The following is a 24,198-nucleotide window of genomic DNA, read 5'->3' on the forward strand; positions in this document are numbered from 1 at the left end:
GCCTTCCGGACGCTTGTTGCGGGCTCCCACCTTCAAGATGTTTTGCTTACCAGTGGGAGGGAGGGAGGGAACACAGCTGCTTGCATCACTGCTTTCTGCTGAGTTCTTCTCAGGTTGAATCAACAGCTAAATTAGGCCTTGAAAAAATCACCAGAATGTGTGTCAGCAACAGCTGGGAAGGAATAAAAACGGTTCTACCCAGCAGTGTGCTGAAGGTGATCGCTGTGGACCACCCCGGGACAACCGTGAACAGCTTTCGTTCCAGTAAGCTAATGCAGAAGGCCAGCGTCGGGCTGGGCTACAAAGAAGACGGCAAGACAGGGGGCTTGGGTAAGACGTGAGCTGACAGAAAACAAACCTAGGATGATCTCACGCAGTCACCCAGTCCCCTGCCTTACGCCAAGGTAGGATCAAGTTTGCACCTACCTCGTTCCCGACAGCTCGATCCAACCTGTCTTCAAAACTCCTCCGACAGCGCAGGGGCTAATTCTACAGAACTCTGACTCCCAGAGAGAATTCAGAGGCTCGCCCCTTTCTCTGCAATCGCGTGAAGGATGCTCAGAGGGGAAAAATCACTTGAATTTTTGGTGGATAAGGCTTGAAAACGTGATTTCTGCATGTTTACATGCAAGAGCAGGAAATTAATTTACTTGACACTATAGTGTCTCAGGAGTAAGTATCAATTTTTATAGCTTACATGAAAATAAATCTTTTTTCTCCTTACAGCACAATGAGTATACTGTATGTACACTGTGGACTGTCTATATACACAAATATTAAGTACATGAACACATCTGTAAATGACAAACAGGTTGTTTTTCTGCTCTACAAAGAACTGAGGGAGACGGATACTTTTTGGCAGTCCATCAGGAAAGCAGATGGGTTTTGTTGCTTTGTATCCATCAATGGCAGATATCTTTACAGAAAACGGAGCGGATGCAAAAACCCATTTTTTCAACGACCAGGACCTGTAGGGTTTGGACATCATTGAGAATACAGAGCAGGGACAGACAAGAAGAAAAGAAGGTGAGTTTTGCTAACAGAAAAATGTATGTGCTATCTTTATGCCGCATCTGTTTGATGCAAGGATGGGCCAGTAAAATATAAAGTAGCATTACAAACCGGCAAATGACTCTTCCTCTGTCGGAAAATCTCTGCATTCCATGTCATGAGTTGTTTCAGCTGCCCTTTCCTTCCCCTTGATCCTCTGATAAAGCCCCTGGAATTTCCTTTCTGGGGCAGATACCTAGCGAACGGATCAGGGCCAGGCTGTCTCACGCGGCTCGCAGTTCCCGTCTGTCCAATGAAACTACATTTTCAGCCAGACACTCAAGGCTGAAAATAATCTGCTGTTTTTCATATGGGGTTTCATTTTTTTCTCTATTCTTTTACCTCTGCGTCCCGGCTCTTACTGCTGCCTTCTGGAGACCTTCAGTTGATCTCTCCCTCTGTGAATTCTTCCTTTATGGACTGTTTGCGAGATTTGCAGTCTGGGAGGTCAAAACCAAAGTCTGCCCATTCGTCAGCCCCGCTGCGGTTGGGGATGGTGATGGTGTGCCGCACGCGGAAGTGCACTGCCTCCATGACGCGCTGCCGCTGCAGCTCGCCAGAGCTGCCGATGGAAATTGTGGAGGCGTTGCTGCTGGAGCGGATAAGCTGCTGGGCCCCGTAGTCATGGCTCTGTTTGAGATCCTGAAGGCCTCTCCAGATAATCATCCTGTACTGCTCTGGGATCTTCAGTGCTCCGAGATCCTGGAAGAACAACACTGCTAAGGCATAGCCGATAATCAGCAGAGGCTCAAGAATAAGGACGGGAACAAGCCCTGGGACCTCTGAGCACGTGGTTCAGAGGCAGCACACGGGCATGAAGCCAAAGCATGCAACAACCGTGCTCCTGGGCCTCCCCCACGTCACGGCACCAAGCCCGCAGGTCTTCCCGTGACGGGTGATTTCTCATTTGTAACCAGTGGCCAGTTGACCAGTTACTCAAACACAGCTTTGCAGGTTAGAAAATGTTGTTTCTTTTATTTAGAGTGGGAGGAGGAGAAGCAAGTTATTGTTTCACATAAAACTAATGTGAATATGGGAGGGACGGGGCCTTTCGCTTTCTGATACAGATTGCAGAGCAGCATGTGAAGCGTCATGTTGTTCTGTTCGCCCGGATAAGGAGCCATCAGCCTAGCTGGTCTGAGGTCACTTCTCTCCTCAGGTCCTGGCCCGAGAGATCTGAACCGCCTTTCCAGGTAACATGCACCACACCGGTGGGCACCGAGGGATTTGGGGATGTGCCACGTTTCTCAAACTGGTCTTGACTCGGGCTGTTTTGGGACCAATCCTACGTCATGTGTATTAATGCACCAAGATGGGCAATAGCGGATTATTATGACAGACATGAAGGGCTGTGGTTATAATGCTAAACAGGCTTGAGAATCTCAGGGACGGTGGCCTACGTGCAGACGCCTGCATCGGAACAAGTACCATCGTACTGGAGAGCTGCTAGAGATCCATGTTAATGCCAAACACAGAGACTCACGTGAGTGTTAACTAGAGAAGACAGCAAGTATGCAATTAGTAATCACAAATGTCAACTTGGACACACAGCTCAGCAATCTGGTACAAAGTTTTGACCATACCAAATGTTTCTTTTGACAGCTTACAGATAATAACGGAGTTAGTTCAGAAAACGTTCCAAAACCAGGCTAAGATTACACAACTGGCCCCAGCTACCAATGAAAAATCAGTGTGTCTTCAACAACTGCATCATTGAAACATGTTCTCATATTTTATTTTAGTTGCCAGACAGAAGGCAACTGCTACAAACTACTTAGAGGCAAAATGGAATCAGGGTAGGAGCTTTGACTTGGCCGAAATACTGACTATGGCTGAAAAGGTTTAAGATTTTTTCCTCTTCCGGTTATGAGTGACCTCGGTATTTGCACCCAGAGTTGCACTTTAACCAAGAGTTACAGTGACAGACCCCTCTCCCCCAGCAGCGGAGGGCTTACGCACAACGTGATGTCAGGTATTTCTAACATGGCTTGCACAAATTTTCATTCCAGCTTTTGCCTAGCCTGGGCTATTTGATCCCAGGGTTGGAACACCGACTCCCGGGACACAGGTATCCTGGGTTTGACTCGCTTACGTATCTTCTTTTGTCTGACAGGCATACTGAAGATTTACACGGGAAGACCTAAGATCAGAGCCGTAGGTCTGATTTAAAACTCCCTGAAATACACCGGAAGCCTTTCCACTGATTCCGTGGGCTTTGGATTATTTTGCTGAGTACCTCAGTTTGTTCTCCTGTATGTTAGGTAAAAAATGTATTTGAGGTCTGACTTGGGGATCTTTTAGCTTTTTTTAGATGTCCCAGAAAGAAGTACATTGAGTTATCATTTTGTTTGTTTTTTCCCCATTATCCTATAAACTTGTCGGCCCTTGCTTCTGACCCTCTGGAAGAATCAATGGAACAGGCTATTGGGATTGCTACCAAGGCCTGAACTACTGCTAAATCTGAAGGACCAGAAAGGAAGACATAAATCATGGGGAACGTATAGCTTGTGTGACAGGTTGGTGCACATTTTTTTTTCCTTTCCTTTAAAACTGTTTTGTCCTTGCTTTTATGATCAACAGCTGATAGAAACAAGTGGTAAGAACAGATCTTCCCAAAGCATTTACCTCTATGGATAGGTTCTGCAGGTGGTAAATATTCTGTAACCCTTGTGAGGTGAAATAGTCGATGCAGTTTGGACACCCCAATCCTGTTAAAAAACTGCAGAAAAAATTTGGAAAATAAAGTGGCATTAACTTCTCATGAATATAAGTTGTGCTCTCAACCATCACTTTAGTGGCAAACCATGTTTCAGCTCATTGAAAAGGCAAGGAGGAGACTGTAGTAGGCTCCTGCCTCCGAAAGAATTAGCAACCCTTTCAGACCCTTGCAATACAGGTGGGATGCAGGCAAACGCGAATGTAGTAGGGAACTTGTTCCGGGATGCTCAGAGTGCTTGGACAGAGCTTTTCTTGTGGCTGATGCAAAGCCAAAGTATGGCCTAACTTGCCATTAATGTCAGAGTGAAGACATTAATGGGACTATGTTCATTCCTAACATTACTTTTTAGTTCTCCTGATCTTCAGAGGTTTCAGCTGAATAGCTTATGCTAAATAACTTGAGGGTGCTTGAGCTACCTGGAGAAGGAGAGAGGGACGTGCCGTAGTCTGGGCAGCGACAGTCAGTCTCTGCAACGTACAGATTGGTGCAGGGGTATTTTGCACATTGCACTGGGCTACAGCTGCGCAACTCTAGTAACTGCGTGTGCAGCCTCCCTAATTCTGGCAGGATGTCTTTTAAAACATCTGTGGTCTTTTTAAAAGACTGGAACGTGAAAAAGTGGCCGCAGATCTGACAACATGTTCCTCATGGAAATAGACCATGTGGACCAATTTCCAGGTATCACTGGTAAGGGATGGGAAGGTGGAAGTTCCACAAAGTTATGTGCCAGTTTGACATACAGAAACAGATTCTTGTTCATATGTATTTAATTTTTAATTGAGCAAGGATGGATTACCCAGAGGTGTTTGCAGGCAATACACGTTTCTAACTGGTAGCTAGCTGGGCCTTGATTTCTGAGATGAGAAGAATGGTCTATGTGATTTCATGAGCAGTGATTTCTCAGTTGGAACCAGTGGCCAGTTGACCAGTTGCTAGACAGATCTGAAGGTTAGAGTAAGGGACAACAGCAAGAAACATCAGAGGACAACAGACAACAGGTATCAGATGTTTTCCCTACCTGACAAGGCTGGGATCAGGGTTGTAGGGCGGCGGAGGGGTGCAGTGTGATCCTGAGACCATCGACTGGGATGAGTGGCCTCCATTCATTTCTCCATTGGGTTGCATGGGGTGACTGTTTAACATCCCAGGTCCTAGGCAGAAGCCACGTCAACGCAACAAAAAGACCAGTTAGACATAACTCAACCCAAATGGTTATAACCACCCCATCCCTCATCAGAGAGTCTACTGACAGGCAGGGAGAGCCTGCACTAAGCACGGACTGTGTGAGCACTAGCTTGAGGACTTTGGGGTCTGGGCCGACTGTGGCTGATCCCACTGCCTTCCCCTGAGAGCTTCTAGGAGAGCCGCTGCAGACATATAGTTACACCGTAAATTCCCACTCATCCCCGTGTGGTGGCATTTGGGAAGATCTCTCCCAAGTGTCTCAGCTGTAGACTGCTTCCAGCTGGGTGTTGTGTGCGAACGTAATCTGCCTGGCCTTTGCCTGAGACGCCTCTGTTTTGGTGCGGGGTCTGAGGAGGGGGCGAAAGCTAAGCAGAGCTTGGCTCCAGGGAGTCTGGGCTGCTCTGCGTACTACGGAGCTGTGGCTGCCGTCTGCCTGCTCTGCCTCTCAGCCGCCTGGGGCTGCGGGAAGCGGTGACGCGGAGACCTTACCCATTGGCCCCAGGCTGGGCGCTGAGTTGGAGCTGTGCTGTGGTGGCTGCCCCACCAGCTGGTTGACAGAGGGCAGCTTGTTGATTCCTCCTCCATGAACTTTATTCATAGGCGAAAGGACAGGACCATAGGATGAAGGTGTCTGCAAGTGACTCCTGCTCAGAAAACCAAAGCAGTCCGTGAGCCTCCAGCAGGGAGGAAGGGAGCCGCCCTGCCTTTCCCCGGGACTCCCTTCTGGCTGTCGCCCTATCAGGTTTTCTGGGCTGAGGTTTCGGTCGGCTGCACCAATGCAAACTGCGGCAGGAAAAAAAGCTCGTTTGCACTGACAGCGACCCGGGACAAACTGCACTCGTGCAGAATTGGCTGGCATGCATGTATGTCAGGCAGCAGCCACGTGTGTCCACAGAAGGACCCTGCTATTGAGGGACCTGCTCGTCACGGCAGGGCAGTCACCCCAGAGAGGCGCTGTGGACACGTCCCAGCTTTGGCCTCTGCAGACATAGGCTGATGACTTGCAAGTTTCCAGCTCCAAGGTTTCTTCCACCTCATCTCCATAACCACTTAGGGAACAGCCCCAAGTCACACAGCCAGGGCCAGGGCTGCTCTCCAGCCACTCACTGTGCCTTGCTGCCTGCTGCAGAGCTGCAGCTGCCAGAGCCGGGGTGTCAGGAGGCCTCGCTGGCTGCTGCAGAGGTACTTACTGCCTTTGCAGGAGCTGCTGCTGCTGCTGCCGGTAAGAGTCAACCAGCTGCTGTGGGACCAGCTCCACCAGCTCCAGGCTCTCCTTTATCTTCATCAGGATCTCGAAGTTCTCCCGCCCTCGCACCTGGAAGAGGGAACAAGCCCAGGCCTTCGCTTTGGCCCGTCTCACCTGGCCCTTTCACGTGGCCTATCTCCCCTTTTTTCTACCCAGTCAAGCAGGGCGCAATGTCACTGTGACCAGTAAATGTTCAAGGGTCCAGGACGCCCTCAGACATTTGCATTTACAGATGCTTTCCCCCTTGTTTCTAGGCCTCCTCTCAGCCCTGTGGGCCATGCTACTGGCCCCACGCCTGATGCATTGCAGGAGACCTCAGGACTGTCTCCTCCAGCCATGCCGCCTCGTCCTTCCTGACACTTCATCCCCATGGCATTTCCCTCAGAGGGCACAAAGCCACAACTGTCCCGAGCCAAGGCAGACGGGCGATAACCAGTGTGGCTCACTGACACTTACAGGCACGTAGTACATCTCCTCCTCCCCATGCCGCCGTTTCTTAACGCCAGCCCCCAGCGCTGGGATCCCCTGGGGACTCTGTTTGAAAGCTGGGAAGGAGAGAGGAAAAACTGTTAGTGCAAACCGAAAGTCAAATCTAGCTATGGGAACTGCTGTGGCCTAGCTCCTCCTAGCAGCCGTGGGACTGTGCAGCCAGCAGCCTTGGGCCCGAAGTGGGGAACTGGAGCACTCTGCAAACCTTCACTGCAAACAGGGAAATAACTACCTCCAGCAGACTTAGCTTGACACACGCCAAATGCGCTCTCTTTTTCAGGGTTTGTGGCTTTGGGAATTGTTTTATGTGTTTTTGATGACAGACTTGTGCAGAAAATTCCCCCTTTCCCCTCATTTCCATTCTCCTGGGCTGTCGTTGGGAGAGCAGAACACGCTTGAGAACACTTTGGTTCCTGCAGTATTTAAGTTCCAAACCATGCAGGGCTGCTAGCAGTTTAACTGTGTTCTAGCACTGATGTCCCTTTATTAATAATAATGATAATAATGAAGAACGAATCTATCTGGACATGAAAGCCTCTCACTAATAGCATTGCACTCTGGGGGGGAAGGAGGAGCAGGTCCAACTTCTGAGGTTTGAGACCTGGTCAAGAAAGCTCAGTGTGTCGTGTCCAGATGTGGATTTGAGTCTGACCTGCTGGAGCACAGTGACGTCGGCAGCGATAGGAAAGGAGCTGACGTGGAAGCAGCTGCGTCGCTTTGAGCAGCAAGGCACCCCAGCTGCTGCCAGCAGCCTTGGACCGCGACAGGACGGCACCCTGAACCATCCACCTTTCCTGGAAAGAGGACTCACTGCGTTTGTTGGCGTTGCCGTTTTTAGCTGCACTCTCATTCAGGGCTTGTTGCTCTCGGTAATGGTCTTCGTCAGCCTTCCGGTCTCTGCCAGGACAGGCACAGATCCGTCCTTCAAACGACCTCCTTCCCAGGACCTGGCCGCTGCGAGGAGAGAAAAATCAGTGAGTTTACTTCTTCTAGGGAGTTTCATCTTGGTTCAGTCCAACACTTTATGCTGTGCCTCAAAGAGCCCCAGTAAAGCCCCCCACAAGCATTAGGCGTAGGGAACCCGTCTGCTGGGAGCGTGAGCAGGAGTCTCCTGCGAGGGACGAGCAATTCCTGGGGCAGAGGAGGGTTGCAGCTGCACTGGTGGGGGGGGCCCCGCGCTGTGCGCAGCCCGGGGGCTGCCACCTCCCCTTCCCCCCGGAGGGGCTCTCTGGAGCGCATCCCCTGGGAGGAACCGCACGCCATCCCTGGGAAGCTGCTCCCTCCCGAGGCCAGCCCTCCTGCCGGGGCCCCCAGCCCTCGGCGGCCTGCCCTGGGCAGGGCTGCTGCTGTGCCGGTGACTCACTCTCTCGTTTCCAGGGTTATGATGATGAGGATGGGTCTCCTGTTCATTCCTCCCACGCAGCTGCTATTGCACATGAAGTTGTACAGAATGGTGGTGAACTCGGTCCCCACCTGCCCCAGGAGAGGAGAGCAGACACCGAACAGGGAGTGAAAATCAGGAGTCCTGCAGGCTGGGACTGCACCCCGACGCGGGAGGCTGCAGCGAGGCCGGTGCCAGGACCACCCTTCAGCCAGCAAGCGGAGATTCCCCGTGGGAGCGCTGGGGCAGGGCAGGGATGTGTGACCTTGCACCGATGGGACCATCTCGGCTGGGAAGAGGTCACTCTGCAAGGACTGCGTGGCCCCTGAGGGGGGGGCTCCGGGCCTCCAGCACTGCTCCCAGGGCAGGACCGGGAGGGATGTCCCTGGGCACCGGCTTTGTACCACGCTTCCCGGCAACAGGATGCTCTGGGATGCTTCACCGGCCCAGGGCTGCGTGTGCTCAAACACATCCGCCGCCAGAGCTGCGAGCAAGGCGGGGGTACCTTAGACGTGCTAGCGCCAGCAGGACCCCTGCCCAGGACAAGGTTTGTCTCCCACCAAGCAGACCTGCTCCCAGCTGTGCCACCAGCAGGGTTACCCCGCACGCAGGCAGATGAGGACGAACGCTGGTTCTGGTTCCCCACCACCCTGGAAGCAAACGGGGTACCTGTGGGGGCTCGTAGGGCACCATCACACTCTGCCTTCCTGTGACAGGGTCGTCCACGTATTGGGAGAGGTTGTTGCCTTCCACCCGGATAAGGTGGCTGGCTGGGGCCGACTGGCCTGCGAAGTTAAACGTCTGCGTTAGCGGGCAGGGCCGGCGCCGAGGCTTGTCCCCCTGCGCCAGCGCGTCTGGCGCGAGAGGTGGTGGCACCTGCGCAGGGGCAGTGCACGGCAGGAGTCCCTGCCCCCCCAGCCCCTTGCGAGCTCTTCGCCTTGCCGCCACGCTCGTACACCTTAGTCCTCGTCAGCGAGAACTTAACGGTGGGGCCAGAGGTGCTGGGGCTCCTGCTGCAAATCCACAGGTTCATGGGAGCCCCCGGCCTGGAGCGACGGCACGGCCGGCAGGCCCGGGTTACAGGCGCGCTGGCTTTGGGCTGGCTCTGGTTGCCAGAGGAGCAGGAGCTCCCCACGGCTACCACCGCGGGCACGGCAGAGCACCTTTACCGCCCTCTTCCGCTCTCCAGCGGCCCACCGATGGGGCCGTCCCCAGCGGAGGGGTGCGAGACCAGCACTCACCATCGTTAAAGTCACGCCCGAGCTCGTGGTTGGGGCAGCGTTTCACCACTTCTGTCACGTGCTCTGCTTTCTTGTAGACGGGCATGGCCCGGATGATGGTGCCCGGCGGTGGCGGGGTGGACACCTTGATCTGGATGGGACATGTCTTGGCAATCTGACAGTAGAGTTTCTTCAGCAGAGGGGAGTACTGGAAAAGAAGGGACACCTGCGTTTGTACGGCTCAGGAACAGCAAAGGGAAAGAGCGGAAAGGGCTGTGGGCACAAAATACGATGTGGGCAGGATGGATTATTGGACTTTTGCTGCCCCTTGCATGAAGCAGCAACCACCTCTCCAGTGGAGGACGCGGGCACAGCTATCCCTACCCGTGTCTGCTGAGCCTGCTCCAGCCACCTGTTTAAGCTCATAATTCTTCTTCCAGCTCTGGACTCCTCACTGGCATCAGATGAATGCAACTGGGAATTCCCAGCCTGAACAGAAGTTAGAAGCACTCCTGCCTTCCATCTGCTTCCCCCGCAGAAGGAAGGAATGCTCCGAACAGTCTTACAGTCACGCTTTCAATGGGAAAGGGCACAGCAGCTTTGCTCCGGTCCGCTTCTGCAGGCAGGCCTGCAGTAATGAGAGATCTGTGGGACAGCCCAGAGCACCGAGAGTGAAGTTCACCTCCTCCCGAGCATCCTCCGAGCCCCACCGCTTCACATCTGGCTCCGCAAAGGAGAGCGGTCGCCCCTTACTCTACCTCCTCAGCTCTCGGTGCGTGTTTGGAGATGTTTCTTGAAGGGGACGGAGAGGGAGGGAGGATTATTCCAGCATGCTGGGACAGGCAATTTGTTCGTGGATCCCAGCAATTCCCCGGGAGCAAGAGGAACTGCTCTGTACTAGCTGGCTCCCTGCGCAGCTGGGCCAGGACGAGCTGACATCCACTGCAGGCAGGCGTCACAGGAAGGGAGGAAAGCGCGACTTCTGTACTCTCTGACCAGCTCTATTTCAAACAGGCACGAGGAAAGTGGCGGAATCCTAAAGGAGCCTCTCTTAAACATTCATTTCCCTTTTTGTCACGCCTGTCCACTAGCTCAACTGGAAAACGTGCCAGCTGGCGGAGTTTGGGGCTAGACCTACACGCTGCAAAGGAGCAAGCAGGTAGACTGCCGTCAGAAGCGGAGCTTTTTCTCCACGGCATCAGCTTTTCAGGCCTCCAGCCTGCACTGCTGCAGTGGTGCTAACTCTAACGCATGCTGTGTGTTCTCAGTCCTTCTCTGTGCTTGGGATTAAACTAAACTCTGCGTTTGCAGAGAGAGTTTGCTTCCGTTTGAAAAACAAGGCTGACTCTTTCTGGCATAAATCAAGGCTCTCTTGCCTGCATTAAGGGACTGTGCAAAGGCAGCTATGCACATGACTGAAATCAGTGCTAATTTCAGATACAGAAAAAGCCTTGTGAACTAAAGGTGATATTCAGTGATGGAGAATATCCTTCTGATCCCGTATTTCCTGTTGGCTTGATGCTCCAGAAGGCATCAAGTAGGCTCGCAGCAGTGCGTACGCAAGAGCGAGGGCTGTGCTACGCTCGGGCCGTTTGGCCAAGGAGGCCTCGAGGGTCCTGTGCAGCCTCAAGAGAGCTCAGACTGAGCGCTCCAGCACCTCGCACCGTGCCGAGACAGGCGTTTATTTTCCTGCAGGTTTCCTGAGCCACCCGCTTTCTGCTTTCCGAATGCTTCAAGTAAAATGCCAACATGGCAGTAAAGCACCAAATTAAAATAATGACTTGTTATAAAACCAGTTACTGCCCTTTGTATCCTAACCGCTTTGGCGGTACTGTGCCAGTGTAAAGACACTTTGCCTACTGGCAAAGGGAATCACGAGCAATGCAGGTTTTTCTCTGAAGCCGTGCGACAGACGGCTGCTCGCAAACTGCCCTTGCGTATGCTCAGTGCCCCATCAGGGGAGAGGGACCAAAGCAACTTCAGCGTGGTGCCTTAGCAGTAGCTTTTTATTCTCTAGGCCCAATTTTTCTTTTTCCCCAGAGGTATTTTAATATGACCAAATTCACCTGCACTTCACAGTATCCACTTTTGACATAAATCAGATGCAACCGACTACTCGATCCAGTGCAGATAGTTGTAGGAAGGATTTCCCAACTAGCCTAAGCGCTTTGGTGGCGTGTGGCTTCGCTGTACCACTAGACGCCCACCGCTTTGTGACTTACTTAGAGGAAGTCGTGCTGAAAATCAGCTTAACCCCTAGCTCATAACTCACTCAGCCCCTTTTGAAAATCCTACCTGTCCTTTTGTGACTGCTCGGTATTGCACACAGTTCCTGTTTTAAACTAGGGCTGTGAAGTACCGAGAGCGCTGACACGCCACGGGCTACGGAAAGCGTAACGGTGTATAATAGAATTACAACTAATTACACAAGACCTCGGAGTTTAATAATGACTAGCAAGCGTGATGCGGAACGGGACTTGTGCTGACCGCAGCTCGATTCTTCGCAGACGCTCCCAGTCATAGCAGTAGTTACAAAGGGGACGGGCCGTGTCATCGGGTCCGTGCACAGAGCGACCCAGGCGCTGGAGCCCCGCGGCAAACGGGCCGCAAAGGCAGGCGCAGCGCCCTCGCTTTCACCTGGCCCCCGAGGCATCTCTGCTGAGGGCCTGCCCGTGCCTCCCGGGCCCCCAGCTCTTGCGCTGCTCCCGCAGCCTCCCCATCCGGCCCTGCCCAAATTCCCACGCCAGCGCTGGAGGCACATGGCTCAGACCAGGGAGTCGCGTTTTCTCTGGGCTCACAGCAGATGCACGAGCAGCCACAGAGACGGCGATGCCGGGAGGGATCCGTCCGTCCACCCAGCGGCTCGCAGTGGTCCCAGCCCAGGGACTCACGCGACGGCGCGGGAAAGGCGCTGCCGGGCGGGCGTGAAGCAGAGCGGCGGTGCCTCCGCTTTGCAGGCAGTGGAGGTTGCACCTGGTGCGCTTTGCCTACAGAAAACAATTTACTGCCACCGAACTGCTCCTTGTGCGGACGCAGCAGGATGTGTTCAGCCATGAGCACAAATTCCCTGCAAAAGGCCCTGCCGTTCCCTGGACTTTTCTTGCATGAGAGTGCTCCTGCAGGAGCGGGTCCTCCTTGAGGCCCAGCTCCAAGAGGACCCGCGCACGCCTGCCACCGACCCGCAGGCCAGGCGACAGCGCGCACTGAGCAATGCCCGGCTGCCAGGCGCGGTGCCGGCTGAGCGCGGAAATGCCGAGACAGGGCCCCCTTTTGAGGGCCAGGCACTGCTCCGGCCGGGAAGAAGTTAACATCGCTTCCCTGCCCCGGGAGCAGGGTGGGGTTGCCTGAGCCCAGATGCTCTGAGTTGGGATCAAGAGACTATAAAAGGAGGGTTGGGGGAGAGCAGTGTTCCCTTTGGTGCTGATGGGTGTGTATGAGGTCTGAGGAAGGAGTAAAGAAAAGAGGTGCTGGAGGAAGCTGCTCTCAAGGCAAAATGTGCCAGGGACTGCTCGGGTGCCCGGAGAGGCAGAGGAAATATCCTTCCCTGCGCCGCGGGGAGCCGGCTCTCTGGGCTTTCGAAGAGCGGGAAAGCCGTAGAGAGGGGCTGTGATGCAGGTCCGTTCTTGGGTCGGGCAGGTCCTTGCCCCACGTACAGACCCTAGGATGCTTCTCAGCACGTGTGCCTGCCCCCGGGCTGGGCGAGCGCGCTGGCGGCCGGGCAGGGGTCTGCGCTGAGCCGCGAGCCCTGTGCTGAGCCGGGGCCGGGCTCAAACGAAGGAGCCCTGCTAGGGCAGTGGATGCAGAGAGCAGGCAGCGAAAGCCCTGCAAAGCAGCACAGCCAGGGCTCGCTCACTGTGCTTGGGTAGCGGTGCGCGAGCAGCAGGAAGCCAGGGCAGGGTCCCCAGTTTCGGTAGCAGTCTGACCACAAAAGACCATCCTCTACAGCAAGAAGCGTTAAGGCAGAGGCTGGGAATCTGTGCCCGGACGGGAAGAAGCTGCAGACCATTTTGAAGGTAGGCAGAAGAAGGGCAGTGGGGAAGGCAGAAGTTGTCCTTTACCTTCCACCAGTGTGTGGCCCAGATCCCGTGCGAGGCTTCGTGATTCCCTTCCACCTCCCCAGTGCCATGCTGCTTTCCATCTAACAAAGACTTTGTTTGCTATACGAGAGCCCACCCCTGCTGCACGGAGAGAGAGAGAAGCCAGTCCCTGCATGGCAGGGCATGTTTCTGCTCAAAGTATTTTATCTCATCCCCACAACATATGCTTTATGCCAAAAAAATACCACCGTGCAGAATATTTGGGAGGATGTTAAAGCTTGTCCTGAGCCATCAAAATACAGGTGTGCAAAGGCTAGTGAGGTTCCTCCTGCCAATGCTGTGCTAGGAGAAACCCACTCTCCTTTCCTGAGGGCTGAGGGTTTTAGGTCTGGCCCAGGACTGCCTGAAGCAGGCAGGGCACCGGGGCTCTGCAGCAAGCCAAGCTGCCTGCACACAGCAGGGCTGCTCCCAGGATGTTTGATTCCTTAGGCAATTCCATCCGGGGGGGGTGGCGGGGCAGTGCGTTTCTAGCAATGACAACTTTTCCGAGGCTGGGAACTGCAGGGTCCTTGCTGCTGCTCAGCAAAGCATGCTGCTCTTTGGTGTCTAGCAATACCGGGTCCTGGGGACAGGAGCTCTCTGACGTTAGTCTGCTTTGAGCACTCGGACAGGGATATTGGCTGGAATTACCTGAAGTTTGGGCAGAGCCGTAGGGGACAGAGCTATAAAGCGGCTGCCCCCGGTGAGAGACGGGAGGGGATCCCCGAGCAGAGGCTGGGGCTGATGGCTTGGTAGTTGTTCTCCTCACTCTCAGTTCAGTTACTCAGGCAGAGGCACGTGTTAGATGACAAAAGCAGAGTGGATAAGCATGTGCAATAGTGTGAGGCATTCACAGCTGCCCACGTTATACCGTACAGACGTGACATGCCAGAGCCGGGGCACGACTGGTGATCTGAGCAGCACGTTCGCAATCCCTAGACCCCCTGGAAGCACAGGCTCGAGGCACGGCAGGGTCACAGCCCTTCCCTTCCCGACACTGATGCTCTGAGCTGAATCCAGCTGCACTGGGTGTTTCATGATCCCTCTGCCCTTTCTGTCCACGTGGGATCCACTCCGTGACTTTTGTGAGTGTTCCCCTTCCCCTGAATGACTGTTCCCCACCAGTTCTGGACCCATGTAACATCATTTTCTTTGCCTTTTCTTTTGCAAACTGTACTCCATCACGCCTTGCATGCAGGACTAGATAAGCACATAGCATTTCATGTGAAATGCTAGAAAGGGGGGGAAGTGAAGAGGCAAACAAGAGATAAAAGCCATTTCCAGGTGGTGTTTGTAAAGAAGTTCAGAGAAGATATAAGTGCTGAGGCAGACTGTAAAAGCTTTCATGCAACCAAGGCTGGATTCACAAAATGTTAGTCAGCAGCAGAGAGATCAGCACAGAGAGGGAAGGCCAGAGAGCTGGCTGGAAACATCCACAGGTGACTCCTGTGGTGGACGCCAGTTTTGCATTACAGAGAAGGGAAAGACACTGCCATCGTTAGAGGGTGTGATCTCTGAAACGGTGATCGGGAGGAATAATGGGAAGCTGAATTTGGCAGCAAGAATTAACCCTGGGTATCTGAGTCGCACCGATTTGCCAGAAGACACAGGATACTTAGAAACACTGTGGCTCGTTGAAATTTCCAGATTTTGCTCTAACACCTGATAACTCTGACTACACCTTAACCCTACAGTCAGATTAATCTCCTCATGTGATTTTGTATATAAACCAGGGTTTACACTTAAATTCAAAATACAGTCTCTCCCTGGAAGATGCTTAAATCCCATCTGCCTGGGCAGAAGAGAGAAGCTCTGTTGTACTGCTTTAGTCCATGCAACCTCCTTAGGCTCTGTGTGATTTGGGTCTAACAAACACGTTCATTCTGAGGAGAGGACATGGCAAAACAAGGGTTATTTGGAGGGGGTTCTTCCTTGCCAGGTGTTAAAATACTGACAACTCCTGTCAGAGGATTCTTTCATGTAGACATTCCCGGGCAGTCCCCAACATGCCTGGGAAATAAAACTGCTCTGGAAGAGTAGAGGTGCATTATGGCAAGTTCTTTGGTAACAAATTCTCTCATTATACCATGTTATGACACGGATAAATCTCTGTTAAATAGCACAGCGATTGCCCTGCAGGGAGAAAGGCTGCCGCTCAACACAGGCATGCCTCCACTGATAACCTTATCATGTCTTAACAGCTCCAGGATTGCCTTCAAAGATCCTTCAACAATAACAAACCATTCTTTTAAGGAACTCCGTGCTGATAACTCTGGGCAAGCAAAGTCAGCTCGGTATCCTGTTTGCTGCACACAGCGTACGTATGGCTCCTCCGCTGAGCACAGAGGTCCTGCAGCCTGCGCTCCGGCCGCTCGACCCGCGCGCTTCCCTGCCGCGCGCTCGGCCAGCGGCGGCTGCGGAGCCAAGGGCTGAGTCTCACATCCAGCTTGTTCACAGCCGCAAGGCGAACGAGCATGATAGTCTCAGAATCCCAGGAGACTCTGCATCTCCGGCCATATTTTCAACCAAGAAGAGCTCTTGCTGATGTGCTTTCTCCATAAAGAACAGCAAAATGCATGTTTTGTTCAGACTCCAAACAGGGCCACCTAAATGGTTATCTATAGTCACTAATCATCTATCAGTCACATGCGTTTGTATGCACGGCTGTGCTGTATACAGCTTTGATTTGCAAGTGCTTTGCAAGCCACAGGTGAAGCGTGCGTGCCTGGCGTACAAAGCGCGCAGCAAAGGAACTGTGCTTTACTCAAGTTCAAAAAAAGACAGTTGTGAAGACAAAACCAGAACCCAGGGGTCCAAAATCCCTTATCATGTAGCATGCTACAGTCACCTCACTGATTTCCACTCTTCTTTTTGCCATGGTCACACTTCTGCCACCTGCAATAAGGGCAAACTCTGGCTGTTCTTTCGTATTCTCTCTATTCTGTACAGTTTGGAAAAATTGCCTTCTTAAAATAGTGGCAACCGGGTCACAGCCAAAGCTCCCGTCATTCACAATGCTGCCAAGTGACTTTGGCCCCCGGGCGCGCTACTGCGCCTAGCAGCGAGCCGGGTGGCCTGCCCGTCAGCACGGCCGCCTGCTTCTCCGGCGAGAGCGTCGCGCCGCAGCGCCGCAGATCCCATCGCCGTTCGGAGGGAGCTGTGAGTCTTGCTGCTCTCGCACGGCTGTGAAGAGCTGTAGCTTCTGTCCGAGCCTCAGCTGCGCGCGTACAAAACAATGGCATCTCGCAAGCGCTTGCTGAAGCGGCACGACGGAAAAAAAGCCTTGGCCCTCTTCCAAAGGAGCTGTCCCTGGTATAGGGGAAGCCAGCTGTGGATGTTATCTGTCCTGGGGGATTAGCGTCTATATCTTAGCAGGGAACAACATCTCAGGACAGCTGAACGCGTTCCCCAGCATGGACTTGTACACTGGCACTTAAAGACTTAATCCTAAAATATTTTTCTCATCTACACAAGAGCTTGAATATGTTCTGCCTCTGGGCACCTCCTTCCTTTTTTGTTTTTCAGTTCCTATTCTACCCTTTGAATACCTAGTAGCTTCCTTCCCAATAACATTATTGCTAAAGTAATTCTGTTCAGAGAAGACAGTCAGAGATTGTCTTTTATTGTAGAGCGAAAGCTCACGTGTTGGCGTGGCTTGTGGGTGCTAGTACAGTATGAACAGCAAACAGCAGTAATATCACTGAGTAATCTGCTTAAGCTTATGTATACTTGCTGAATGTATATTCCTATGGGCATTTTCTATAGTCGGGCAGCTTTCAACGTCAGCCTACCCTCATTTGCTGCTGTGAAATTATAATGCCACCTGTTTTGCTGTTTCTTCTCTGCAACTGTGATCTGTCTGGTAGTGCAAGTGCAGAGCAACAGCAACAATTGCAAAAGCCAAAGTATTTGAACACTAGCAGTCCTTCACTATTTGGGGATACCAGCGTTAACCTCCATTTCTCTAGGGAATCGGTACCCCAAAGTGTCCTTAGAGGGGTTTATTTCATCTCTGCCGTTGAAACGGAGCTACTCCTTGGATGAGCTAGAGATCAGGCTGCATCTGTGCCGAACCTAACAGGACATCCAGACCCGGAGCGACAAAGCCCCGTGCCATAATCAGCTCCCGCAGAGACTCCTCCGCTCTCTGTTCCAAGGTTTATCTTAGCGCTACTATAACTGTATCCAGGAAAATGTTTTGCACATTACAAGGTCCAAAGGGGCTAATACCCCACAAAAAGTCATGGAGCCTAATATGGTTACAGCTGTGAAAAAGCACCAGAATTAACTCTTAACATTCCCTGCTGTTCATCCTTAGCAAATGTCCGAGACCCACTCCGGAAGAGGACACTTCACTACCTAGATCTGTAGCTATTTCTCCTGTGCAGGAAGCAAGAGATGGGAGAGGTGTTTTTCCCCTAGTATGCTGAGAGCCTCACACAGAAAGTAATCTAAATCTTCTGCGTGAAAACACCTAATAGAAAAGTCCATCTCCCCCCCGCTCCTCTCCGGGCAGCAGAACCGCTAGGAGGATGTGTCCCAACAGATTCTGAACTGATAAAATCTTATTTATCTTCAACTGTTGACACTGAAGCGTCTAGACTTGCCTGCTTCAGGAGAGCTGTAGCCAAGTTCTTCTTTCTCTCTTGAAGGAAATGATTTGCTCAACAATTACTTTTTCCACAAATCCTCCCCCCTCCTCCCTTCCAGCCTTCTCCTCCTCCTCTTTTACATTCCAGTCTCCTCATTAGTCCTACTCAAGACGTGTCCAGGGCTGCAGTCAATGGATCCCAATAAAGCCACTAGCCTGGCAAGAGAGAGAGAAGAAAAGTGCTGCCTCCGGCTGCTAATTTCCTTGCACTCCCTAGCAAGCAGCTGTGGAGCTGCATCCTGGGACAGGTTTGGACAGATCACAGTGGAGAGGTGATAATAATGTGTCTGTCATCTTACTCAGACATGTAGCATCTTGCAAACCGCAAATACCGTTAACCGGCTCGGACGAATCTGTTACGACAGATCCTGGAAGACATGCCGACTACAGAGATTATTTTTTCTTTCTAATTTTTTAATAACCCTTTTTTTTTCTTTTTTTTTTAATCACTGGCCTATATAACTTCTCACTGAGCTGGAAATTCCTTCCAAAGTTACTTCGTTGCTCTTTGCTATGAGCAGGGGTTTGGATACGTCCAGTGCATCCCTGGGCCAAACAGGGAAGCACCCACCAGGGCCTGATGCACGCCGGCTTGCCAGCTCAGGTGGCTAGAGCAGCAGAGAGGCCGGTGAGGGCTCTAAGGGGATGCACTGATACCGACGGTTTATCCAGCGTGCCTGCAGCCCAGACGCTTTGGTGGCATTACTAACCCCCGTAAGGAGACAGAGCTGTGGAGCCCGTCACCCTGGGGGTCAGCGGCACCGGCGCAGTCCCAGCCCCACGCTGAGCGGGGACTCTGAGCGCCTGTTTGGGGTGACGGCTGGGACACCCTCAGCCCAAGCACTGCAGCAGGCAGAGGTGCATCCCACCCCTGCATCCTTCACAAGTGGCCGCAGGAGACTTGAGTCACCCAGCAGGTACTCCCAGCCCTGCTGCCCATGAGAGCTGGACCACCAGAGACGTCTCGGAGCAGCCCAGGTCCGTGGCAGCACAGCCACAGCTCAAAAACCCTGCTGGTGCTCCAGCCTGCATTTTTCTGCCTTTACTATCATGCCATTACCCCCAATTAAAATCCCTTGGTTCACCACAAAGGATTTCTGTCCCTTCTTTCTCTGGTGTATGCATCCTTAAAATAACTGCCAACCAGAATCACAGCCTTTCTGAGTCATTGCTTAACCAGTACTGGCACATTTAGGGAACTTTTAATCTTTGCTGCTGAGTCTCACTCCTTCTACATATCTGGATGCTTTGGTCCTGTGACGAGTCCTGCACTGGAGTTCAGTGTCATCCAAAAAGTAAATCAAAAACTCAACAATGCAGTTATTTCATGCTGCATGTATGCTTTCACGTATATGGTGTTTCAGCTGGGAAGGAAGGGAAGAAGAATGACTTGGGAATCCAGCTTGAGAATCACTGCTGAAAAAGCAATGCAAAAACCAGAGCAAAAAGATCTGGTCTTGGAGGTGTACCATTGCCGTTTTTAGCATGACTGTTGCTTAAATTCTTCCAGCTCCCTGAGCAGCGAGTGGGGCCTGGTGTTCCCAGGGCATTTCACATGCGTGGGCACAATGGAGGTCTCAGAATATATAACAACCAGACCATAGCCAGGACGCTCTCTTTCTCATCTCTCCACTAATACAAAGCTGGTCCTCTGCTCTTGCTCGCCACTGCTGGTTCGAGAACCAACGGTTTGGAAGGTGTCCTTTTGCATCTTTCTACCTTCCTGGGCCCCCAAAGCATTTAGCCCTCAGCCAGCCAAGTCTCACCGTCCCACCACTGTTGGGAAGCGGTATGAACTCTACAACCACTTGGAAGAAGGAATCATCCTTGTGAACACTGAAGAGCTTGAGTCTGCACTCCCGGCTCCTGGAGAGTTTTGCTGCTAGCTCTTGCGCCAAGCTCAGAGGGGAATTTCCTTCCCTAGCTACATGCATACGATCAGAGAAAGCTCCTGGTCAAAGAAGTCACCAGACTTGCATTGCAGGACTCACTCTGGGGTGGCTGACTGCACCATGGAGCAAACACCCTGTGTTTGTATCCTTACTGCAGCACTGAGCTTAGGAAAGCAAAAAAGGCTAGTTTTCATAAAATACTGATTTTACAGGCTCAGATCTTAGAGCTACCCGGTCTTCACAGAGGTCGCCAGGTCCCTGCCCAGGTATGCTCAAGATAGCACAGCTGGTCTCAAGATTTCCTCCACCCATGCCAGTCCCTGACCTGCTCAGCTCCTGGCCTCCACTCTAGCTGCCTTTGGCTCAAAAATCAGATAGCTGAGGAAAGATTTTTCATACCCACATGAGCACTAGCTGTATGCAGATGTGTGCCGAGTTAGCTGCCCGTCATGCATGTGAGTGCATGTCCCCCCCTACGAAAGCAGGCTCCTAAGAATGCTTTCAGATGCACTTCTCATCATGCTGCACCGAGCCCCATGTGGTAAAAACCCTCTGCTTCCACCAGCACAACGACAAGCAAGCCTGCAGCTGGTCCCCAAGGGGCTCTGCCGGGGAAGCCCTCGGCCCCCTGGCAGCCTGGCGGGACCGTGGGGAGCTCCACTGGCTTACACCAGCTGTGGACGTAGCCATCATGCTCCTGCTAGGCTCTGCTGGAACCACTGGCCCAGGTCACTTTAGGGCCAGGTCTTGGAAATACATTCCCTTCTGCAGCCTATTTATTATCTTGATTCCTCCAGCAGATCCCTTATATTCCCAGCCACTGTTTCCTCTGTGCATTTCAGAGCCACACTCACAAAGAGCTGGCCAGAACAGTTACCACCATTTTTCCACAGCAGCCTCATTTCCCCCAGCGCATCCTATCTCACCTCCGCAGTAGTCCCTGCAGGAGAATGTTACCTTCTTGCTGGAGAGGCAGTTGCCGGTAAGTCATTCCCTTGACCTGTGCATACCATACACGTTCAAGATAGAGGAGCTGATAGTGCAGTCGTGTTGGAACATCGCACACCAAATTCCATTGCCTTTTTTCTCAATTTCATTGTGTCTGGAGCTCCTGGAGCCTCATCCACGCCCTGCTAAAACTCATGGAAAGCCTCCAGTGGGCTGGCTTCAATGGGCTTTGGAGCAGGCTGATGCTGAGCTTGCTTTCCTATTTCTGGCATGCCAAAATATCCATGTTCTTCTGCCCAGCTCCTCAGATAAAAACAAAGATGTTTATGGCTCAGATGTAGAATGTACTGAGCCACGCGTGCCCCTTGGCCATTTCCAGGCCACTGGTGCTAGACATGAACATCTCTAAAATATGATGAGGTGCCAGAAGATAATTTCGGGGGGGGGGGGTGTTCATTTTCTACAGATAATCCTGAAGACTTTTCACTCCTCTTTACAACTGCCTCTACCTCAGCATACTTTAGACAGGAACCAGCAAAGGAGTACCTACCTCCTACAGCACCAATTATTTCAATCCTCCCCTTTCAGTCTTTGTCAGATAAATCACTTCACTTCCCCGCTTCCCCCATGCTGAAACTCCAGCTGCAATATGTATGGAGTAAACGGAAGCAGATTCAGCCAAACCCTCCCATCACTGCAGTCTCCAGCTGGCCAAGTGCTGGGATGCAGACTGCTTTGCTTTGGGTAACTAACTGCTCCACTGCTATCCACCATAGCAGGAGTACCCCACCTTGGCTTTGAACCTCTCCAGCCATGGAGACTCTACCGCTTTCTGTGGCAGGCTGTTCTTTCACCTAAACGGCAGGCAAAATCCTGGAAGGGGCCTGGGCACGACCTTGCCTGTGTGCCAAGGTCAGGGGGAGTCCAGCCTGCTTGTTAAACCTGGAGGCTTATCCTGTTTCTTGTTTCAGGACGAGAGACCAGGCACAAGCAGAGGTTGTGAGCGAACATGCCCTGCTCTCCCAAGTGCTCTTACTCCGAGCAGAGCAGGCACCACCGGGGAGCTCTCCGTCAGTGCCAGGGGCTCTTGTGCAAGACCAGGCAATTGCACCGCGTCAGATGGCTCGATACCCTGGCTTCTTTTGCAGTCAGGCCACAGGAGGCCAAAGACCCTATTAACAGTTCTGCTGGCTTTGGCCACACGATAACATTTTAGAAGGGAGGGAGCACCGATCCACCTCAAATCAGACTTGAGAAAAATACTAATTATCTATCAGTTACCAGCTGGCCAGCGTGGCGAGGGGCTGCCTGTGAGAAAACAGCCGAGATCGGCTCACAACTCAAGCATGTATGGGCAGCTCCAGGGAACCGAGAGTCCTGATAGCTTCCAACAAACAGGCAGGCTGTTGGCATGCCCTGTCTTGCACAGCTGCAGCTCCTAGTCCTCCTCCCAGCCCCACCAAAACAGCCTACCAGAGGGGGGCTTCTAAAGTACAGGGAAAACCTTATTTTCAGTGTCTGTTCAAACTCCTTGCTCTCTGCTGATAAGAAGACCATTAAAAATGAAAGAGAAGGCAGTGGCAGCCTTGAGGGCTTCATATAGAACAGACCAGGAGCAACGGCTTTGGTTCAATGTTTGTTGCAACAAGCGCTTTTCAAAAGTCAGGTTTAACGCAGTGGTCAGAGCACAGCCCAGGGACTCAGGAATCCCATCACACCCCACTGGGGCCTGGGATCTTTTCATGAGAAAGGAACCGTTTCTGGCAAATGCAAGCCCCAAATACGTGTTCAGAGTCTTCATTGCTTCTCCATCTGACTTTTTCATAAATTTAGAAATTCACCATTTTAAGGCTAGAAAAAACAAATCATGAACATCCGGTTTGATTTCTTATGCTGCAGGCCTAAGACCCCTGCTTACCAATACTACGTTAAGCCAACGGTATCTGCTTGAAGTAGAGCTTATCTTTAGAAAGATATGTAGACTCTTCATTTAAATACTTCAGGAGTTGGAGAATCCACCACATTCCTTGGTAAATTGTTCCTATGGCTAATTATCCTTGCTGTTAAAAAATTTCCACCTTGTTTCTAGTCTGAATTTGCCTGGCTGCAGCTTCCAAGCACTGGATCTTATTATGTCTTTTTCTATAAGATTAAAGAGCTGTCTGCTATCAGAAATCATCTCCTATGCAGGTACTTGCAGACTGTGATCAAGCCACTCTTACTCTTCCTTTGGAGAACTTAAATACATGAAGTTTCTTTGGTATCTCCCTACAAGGCATGTGTTCCAAATCTTTCATCTTCCTTGGATCCCCCTCTCCAGTTGTTCCTATTTTGTCAACATACTTTTTGAAGTGTGGACACAAGAACCGCATACTCTAAGGTAGTGGTCTCAGTAATGACACAGTTGTAGGTAAACCTGCATGCCCAGCTCTCCTGTTTAGACCCCTTGGGTTAGTTACTCCACTGTACAGGGAGCCCATGTCCAAATGATTCTTTGACCACGAGCCCTAGGCTCCTTCGAAGTCTCCTCTCCTAAACGTGGGACCAACATTCATGTTGTTAACGTCTCACCGTGCACTGCGCTGTGCTGCCTGCCCAGCCCTCCAGGGAGCTCCCCCCACGCAGACCAGTGGGTAAGCTGAGTCGCCTCCAACGCTATTTACCATTTTTTGTTTGATCTGCAAACTTTACCAACAATTAATTCATCCCAGATTTTTCAAGACTATGGATAATGGCACTGCATAGTAGGGAGCCCAAGCAGCCGGGGAGCATTCTCTTGTATATGGGATGTGATTCCCTGCTACATTTCCTTTTCCAGCTGATCCATTCATTGGTGTAAACTGTGCTATCCTGAGTATGGACAATACTGATTCTCCTCTCTGGGGTATCCAGAGGGATTCAGTCAAAACCATGAAAAAATATGAGTCTATTAAGATAGTTACACACTTTTATAATCCAAAGCTTATGACTGTATCAAAGAACTATGTCAAATAGTTTGACAAGACTATTTCCATAAAATTATTTGGTTTGGCATTGCCTATGCACCCAACTTTTAATTCTTTGTTGGCTTCATTCTGAATGATTTGCCCCAAGATTGTAAGAGACCTACAGAACTTCTGATCTGCCACAGTCTTCTCCCCTCATCATGGAGGGCTCCCCAGTGCTCTGAAATGAGGCATGACAGGAGTTTGCAGTGAACTCTTCCAGTGTTCTTGCTGTAAATTATTTGGTGCAGTTAGCCTTAAAATATTTAAAAGCCACGAGTCTTCCTCAGCTACTGACGAAACAGGACGCATTTTTTATTGTCGTTTCTTTCAAAATGCTGAACAGAATTGTTCGTG

General features: G+C 51.7%; 1 protein-coding gene across 1 annotated transcript in view; it reads right to left on the bottom strand.

Moving 5' to 3' along the window:
* Positions 1 to 1,092: 1,092 nt before the first annotated feature.
* The window catches only part of TP73 (tumor protein p73), a 40,494-nt gene continuing 17,388 nt past the window's right edge, over positions 1,093 to 24,198 (bottom strand). The window contains exons 4-13 of the mRNA XM_067310848.1: positions 9,312 to 9,498; positions 8,740 to 8,855; positions 8,053 to 8,162; positions 7,501 to 7,643; positions 6,657 to 6,745; positions 6,145 to 6,269; positions 5,444 to 5,598; positions 4,788 to 4,920; positions 3,676 to 3,769; positions 1,093 to 1,752 (exon numbers count right to left, since the gene is read on the bottom strand). Of these exons, the coding sequence (XP_067166949.1) occupies positions 1,432 to 1,752; positions 3,676 to 3,769; positions 4,788 to 4,920; positions 5,444 to 5,598; positions 6,145 to 6,269; positions 6,657 to 6,745; positions 7,501 to 7,643; positions 8,053 to 8,162; positions 8,740 to 8,855; positions 9,312 to 9,498 (1,473 nt within the window). The 3' untranslated portion in view covers positions 1,093 to 1,431. The remainder of the gene's footprint in view (positions 1,753 to 3,675; positions 3,770 to 4,787; positions 4,921 to 5,443; positions 5,599 to 6,144; positions 6,270 to 6,656; positions 6,746 to 7,500; positions 7,644 to 8,052; positions 8,163 to 8,739; positions 8,856 to 9,311; positions 9,499 to 24,198) is intronic.

The sequence above is a fragment of the Apteryx mantelli genome, chromosome 26, assembly GCF_036417845.1.
Source record: "Apteryx mantelli isolate bAptMan1 chromosome 26, bAptMan1.hap1, whole genome shotgun sequence".
Taxonomy (NCBI): domain Eukaryota; kingdom Metazoa; phylum Chordata; class Aves; order Apterygiformes; family Apterygidae; genus Apteryx; species Apteryx mantelli.